The sequence below is a fragment of the Lolium perenne genome, chromosome 4 (genome assembly GCF_019359855.2).
Source record: "Lolium perenne isolate Kyuss_39 chromosome 4, Kyuss_2.0, whole genome shotgun sequence".
Taxonomy (NCBI): domain Eukaryota; kingdom Viridiplantae; phylum Streptophyta; class Magnoliopsida; order Poales; family Poaceae; genus Lolium; species Lolium perenne.
This window is the reverse complement of record NC_067247.2, coordinates 106,866,228-106,872,394: the sequence shown is the minus strand read 5'-3', so window position 1 is coordinate 106,872,394 and position 6,167 is coordinate 106,866,228. Positions and strand designations below refer to the sequence as shown.

The 6,167-nt window shown below is 50.8% G+C and overlaps 1 protein-coding gene across 1 annotated transcript; it reads right to left on the bottom strand.

The window, feature by feature from the left end:
* Nucleotides 1-3,417: 3,417 nt before the first annotated feature.
* Nucleotides 3,418-4,212, bottom strand: LOC127293574 (alpha-amylase/trypsin inhibitor). The gene has a single exon (XM_051323209.2). The coding sequence runs from the start codon at nucleotides 4,190-4,192 to the stop codon at nucleotides 3,503-3,505; it is 690 nt and encodes a 229-aa protein (XP_051179169.1). The 5' UTR covers nucleotides 4,193-4,212; the 3' UTR covers nucleotides 3,418-3,502.
* Between the last annotated feature and the right edge of the window lie 1,955 nt (nucleotides 4,213-6,167).

The window sequence follows — 6,167 nt, the reverse complement described above, 5'->3', positions numbered from 1 at the left end:
GGGCTCCACATAGGCCTCCATGCCCGTATCATCCTCCCCCCTTTCAAGAACCGTTGTCCCCAACGCGTGAGGGTCTTCTAGAAAAGGTGACGTGATATGAACATGACAATCCTCACCGTCCTCAAGTCTTGCTTGCCTTCCACCTCACATCCTCCCTCGCGGCCTGCTTGACTTGATTCAGCACTTGGCGCCTCCTTTCTTCTCCACATGAGCTTGGACTTCGGCATCAATACCTTCCTCTTGCGAGGTTTTGATGGACCCTTGTGTCGCTGCACATGACCCTGCACAAGATGTGTAATTCCTGGGCCACATAGATGTCTCACACGTCCATCCTTGCCTCGATGCATCCGCGGTGTCGCGGAAAACTGGACTGCAGTACCTAGCACGGTAGTGCCGCTGCCCACTATCTCCACTGACGCGCTCGCCTCCCACTCCTCCCACGCGCATCTGTGCCACATGTACTGACACACCATCAGCACACACATCATCAGTCTGTATACTGGCATCAACACAAACTGGAACTGTAGCACATGCTGAAACATCCACATCAACAACAAGTGTAGCTTCATCCGGCTTGTCACCAACAAGAACTGGCTTGTCATCTACAGGCATGGCTGAAACATCAGCAACATCAATGCTCAGAACATCATGCACCTCTTGCTGCACTTTAGGCTTGTGCAACTTCTCCTTACGCACCACTAACTCCACATCGGACTTGATATGATCATCACCTATAGGTTTCAAAGTCCGCTGTTTGCCACCATGCATAAAAGAATATGTATTTGCTCTCCCAGCATGTGTCACATTACGATCATACTGTCATGGACGCCCAAGTAGCAATCCGCACACCTCCAATGGCAACACATCGCACTCTATCTCATCAACATGCTCATCAACTGTAAATGGCACACGCACCTTGTGAGTAATCTTCAGCATACCGCAGCTATTCAACCACTCAAGAAGTTTAGGTTCAGGAAGACGCCATGTAGACAACCCCAATGCTGCCACCATCGCCTTGCTAATGCCATTAGTACAGCTACCGCCATCAATCATCAACTTGCAAGCCTTGCCCTTGATAATGCACTGAGTCTGAAACAAACTCCACCGCTGACCCTTGTCAACTGTCTTGCAAGCATCATCTTGTACCTTCTTGAGTTGCATATTCAGCCTGCTCAATGGTACATCCTCCTTAACAGTCACAGTAGTGCTCTTGGTATCAGAGCCAGGTTTCCTCTCCTCAGTGACTGTCTGTACTAGAACAAACTCGTCCACGGTAGTGTTAGAGCACACCACCTCCTTTGTAGGAGACGGAATAGACATAGCCATAGCTTCCGTGGAACATAGCTGTGACCTCTTGCCATCCTCAGGCGGCGGTGACACAATCCGAAGTGGCCGTTTGAGGGTCTTCACATGCATTGCAGGCTTGTTACCATACACAAAACACGCACGTAAGAATCCCCGAAAATCAAACCAAGTTGCAGCCATAATGCCCTTCACACGCATCTCCTTGCTCCACCAATTGTGTATCTCTTCATCCACACGACGAACAGCAAGTGCCGACCGTGTAGAACCATCCAAGAACTCATAAATACCACACCTTTGCAAACCCTGGTGTATATGACTTTCGCACAACTCATAATCCGAAACTGAGGCATAATGATGAAGTTTCCACTTGACCTTAGTCTCAGTAAATGACACATCTCCAGACCTTTTGCCTGAAACACACTGCTTCCCATGAAAATTGCCAGGATATGACAGCATCCCGGAAGAATGCGCAATTGTAAGTCCAGACGATTGCGCTGAACGAAGAACAGGTCGATCCGGCCCAGCAGCCGGTCTGACCGGGCTGGTGACCGGTTGGTCTGGCCCAGCAGCCGGTCTGACCGGGCTGGGGACCGGTTGGGCCGGTCCAGTGGCCGGTTTGACCGGGCGGCCGACAGGGTGAAGGAGCAGAGGCCCCTGGACAGCACTCCGGCTGGCACCGGCCTGAGAGCCGATTTTGACCGGGCCGGCCAGTTTTAGGGCCGATCCGACCGGGTTCTGGGCTGGCCAGTCCAGTTGTGGGGCCAGTTGACCGGATCGTGCGCCGGACGGGGTCCGAAAAGCCATCTTCTTCCCCGATTCCAACTCGAAAAATTCGCAATTCTGGCCGCAGAAACTACCCGAAACAATGGAGAAACTTCGCCAAAACAGCTCCAAACTTCCTCCAACTCAACCTCCTTCGACCGAGAGCCAAGCTCCACCGATCTAGAACCAATCTTCTCCGATGCAAACCGATCCAAAGAGATCGATCAACAAAAACCTCGCCGTGAGCAACCCAGAAATCTAATACCACCTGATAAGGGGGGACTCCCAACTGATCCTCTCGGAGTGTTGCCCGATCTTTCACAGCGAGAACCCGTGTAGATAGAATCTCCCAACAACGCGATGAACGCAGCCTGGAGAATAGGGAACGAATCCAGCAAGCAACGGATCGATGAACGATACGCCTCAAACCTTGAGCTTAGATAATTTTTGGTGAACACAAGAATCTTCGCAGCGGATATAATAGATAAACGACAGCGCCATACCTCCGGAGGAATGATACACGTGAACACACACAATGGGGAAAACCCTAAACTTTAGTCTAAACTTGTCTATCCCAAACCCTAGCCGCCCCTCGACCTTATATGAGGGGGTGGTGGCCGGCCAGCCCTAGTGGGCCTCCCTAACTTGGTTTGGACAGGCCCAAACCAAACTGACTCAAATCAATAAAAACCTTAATTGGCCCACATATGACCATTACATAAACTAGGACAATTAAGCTGGTGGAGTCTGGGCTCCACATAGGCCTCCATGCTCGTATCATTGAAATTTTGCATATCACTTAAACATAACAAGAATATTGTAAAAATATTTTGGATTTTATGTCATTATGTATATATAATTATATATGTTTCACGAATTTAATTTGAATTTGAAAATAATTTGAAATTTTAAATTGCAAAAAATTCTAAACTATTTTTCCTTCATTCCATTTGTTATTTTTGAGTGACTTGCAGAAAAATCAAATCGAGATATTATATAATTTGAGAGATATCAAAAATAAAAAGTCAAAAAGTGTAAAGGTGCCCTTTGCGCACCTCTGATATTCAAGATTTCCCTATCTAATTGCAGTTTTTCGATTCTTTTTGAAGAGGATAGAACCTCTCTTATGATAAAATGAATAGAAAGTAATTTATCCGTGGTATATCTTGGCACGTCATATCGCGATGAGAGATCTGCGCATCGAAAAGTTTCATTACTCATATGAAGTACCACCTTTGTTTATAAAAGCATGTCAAAAATTTATCTGATTTTGGATGCGTCTAGACACATTTTAGGGCATAGATATATATTTTAATTTAAATACATTTTAAACATCTTTTTACGGACTCGGAGGGAGTACTTATTCTTATCTCGTCCAACTATATATGTGTGCATGTTCCATAGTACCATGCCTGGTCGTGTTTCGCTCGTTAGCTCACGGGCAGAAGATGACCTGGTAGTTGGTGCCGCCGGGGCAAGTGTAGATGCTGGTCGCGTCGTCCTTGGGGTAGCTGTAGGCGTCCGGGCACTGCCCCTTGAAGAACCTCGAGTAGTCCGTCGGCCCGCAGCTGTTGGCCGCCGACCCGGTGCAGCAGTACTGGTCCTCCTTGAACACCGTGCACGCGTTGTTGCACCCTCCAGGGGCCTGGAACTTGGCGGGGCACTGCGCCGTGATGTCGGCGTCGCAGCGCGGCCAGCCCTTGGGGCAGCCGACCGTGCCGTCGGCGGGCAGGAAGTCCAGGGGCACGTTGAAGCCATCGATGACGGAGATGTCGATGAAGTCCTGGCCCTCGTACTGGTTCAGCCCGAACTCGGCCAGCGTGTTGGGCGCCTGCCCGTACTGCGTGCACTGCAGCACGCCGCCGCAGTCGCCCGTCTCGCACCGCCCGTTGCCGGCGCCGTCGAAGCTGCACCCCGTGCGCGCCCACACACGCCCGCCCGTCGTGCCCGCCGGCACGTCGATCTGCCACTCCTGCCCCGGGTCGAGCTGCTGCCCCCCGCCGGACGGCACGGCCGCCGCCCACACGGTGAACTGGCACTTGTTGGTGATGGTGAACTGGGCGGCGTGGGTGGCGGCCACGAGGAGAAACAGAGAGAGGACGCGCAGGACGGAGGAGGACGCCATTGTGTGTCAGTGCTGTGCTTCTTCTTCTGAGTAGTAATTTGGTGTTGTAGTGAGAGCTGATTAGTCGGTATTTATATGGCAAACGCTAAGCGTCAGCCGGCTGATCGCTCGCGCGGATCAGCCGGGTCGCCAGCTGTCCGTTTTCCGATCAGAGCAGGAATCCCAGGAGAGGAAAGCTTGAAGCTGTTTGCTCGTGGCCATGTGGGTGGAGCTCACCAAAAATCGTGATGGCCAGCAGCAACATTTTAGGATTCCCTGTCGCCTGCATGCATATCCATAGGTTCTCTGCCTTTTAACTTTCTCTCGCCCATATGATTTCACGCGCTCACCTCAATGACGCTAGTAAAACTTAGGGCATCTCCAAACGGAGCGACGACGTCGATTTACGTTCGCGCGGGTCAAAAATGTCTCAGGAACTTGCGACACATAGTGATCGGACCATCCGCAGCGACGCAAACACGGCGTATATTTGCGTCTGGGGCGTCGCGGCGGACGCTGCGCGGACACCCCAAGTAACCGCTCGATTTCCACCGGGCCCGCCTGGTAGCGAGGCTTAGGGATATATCGAGTGCATTACTACTGCGGGTATCGCTTCTACGTCTGCGTCGCAGCCTTCGCCATCAATGTCGCGGCTGCCTCTTCTACACACGTACTGGCGGGCAACGGCTGGGCTTCTGCGACGTCATCAATGGCACCGTGTCCCATGAATGCGAGTGCGCGACATTGCCCACACCACGAACAACTCCACTCCTGCCCCTCACCGCCGCGCGCTACCGTATCACCATAGGGAAGAAGAAGAAGAAGAACAACTTCGAGGCATCCGGCAGCGGCACCAAGAAGGCGAAGCGGACGCACAGGGTGCCGTTGTCCGTCAAGGTGGCGCGTGATACGTCTCAAACGTATCTATAATTTCTTATGTTCCATGCTAGTTTTATGACAATACTCACATGTTTTATATACATTTTATATCATTTTGATGCATTTTCCGGCACTAACCTATTAACAAGATGCCGAAGCGCCAGTTCCTGTTTTCTGCTGTTTTTGGTTTCAGAAATCCTATACACGAAATATTCTCAGAATTGGACGAAACAAAAGCCGAACTTCCTATTTTCCTCGGAGGGTTCCAGAACACCGAAGGAGAGACGGAGAGGGCCCACGAGGTGGCCACACCATGTGGCGGCGCGGCCAAGAGGGGGGGCGCGCCGCCCTATGGGGTGGGCCTCTCGGGCGCCTCCTGACTCTGCCCCTTCGCCTATATAATCTCTCCGTCGCGAAAACCCTATTACCGAGAGCCACGATACGAGAAAAGTTCCAGAGACGCCGCCGCCGCCAATCCCATCTCGGGGGATTCAGGAGATCGCCTCCGGTACTCTGCCGGAGAGGGGAATCATCACCGGAGGGCTCTACATCACCATGCCCGCCTCCGGACTGATGCGCGAGTAGTCCATCCTTGGACTATGGGTCCATAGCAGTAGCTAGATGGTTGTCTTCTCCTCTTGTGCTATCATGTTTAGATCTTGTGAGCTGCCTATCATGATCAAGATCATCTATTTATAATGCTACATGTTGCGTTTGTTGGGATCCGATGAATATTGAATACTATGTCAAGTTGATTATCAATCTATCATATATGTGTTATTTATGTTCTTGCATGCTCTCCGTTGCTAGTAGAGGCTCTGGCCAAGTTGATACTTGTGACTCCAAGAGGGAGTATTTATGCTCGATAGTGGGTTCATGCCTCCATTGAATCTGGGACGGTGACAGAAAGTTCTAAGGTTGTGGATGTGCTGTTGCCACTAGGGATAAAACATCGATGCTTTGTCTAAGGATATTTGTGTTGATTACATTACGCGCAGTACTTAATGCAATTGTCTGTTGTTTGCAACTTAATACAGGAAGGGGTGCGGATGCTAACCCGAAGGTGGACTTTTTAGGCATAGATGCATACTGGATAGCGGTCTATGTTATTTGTCGT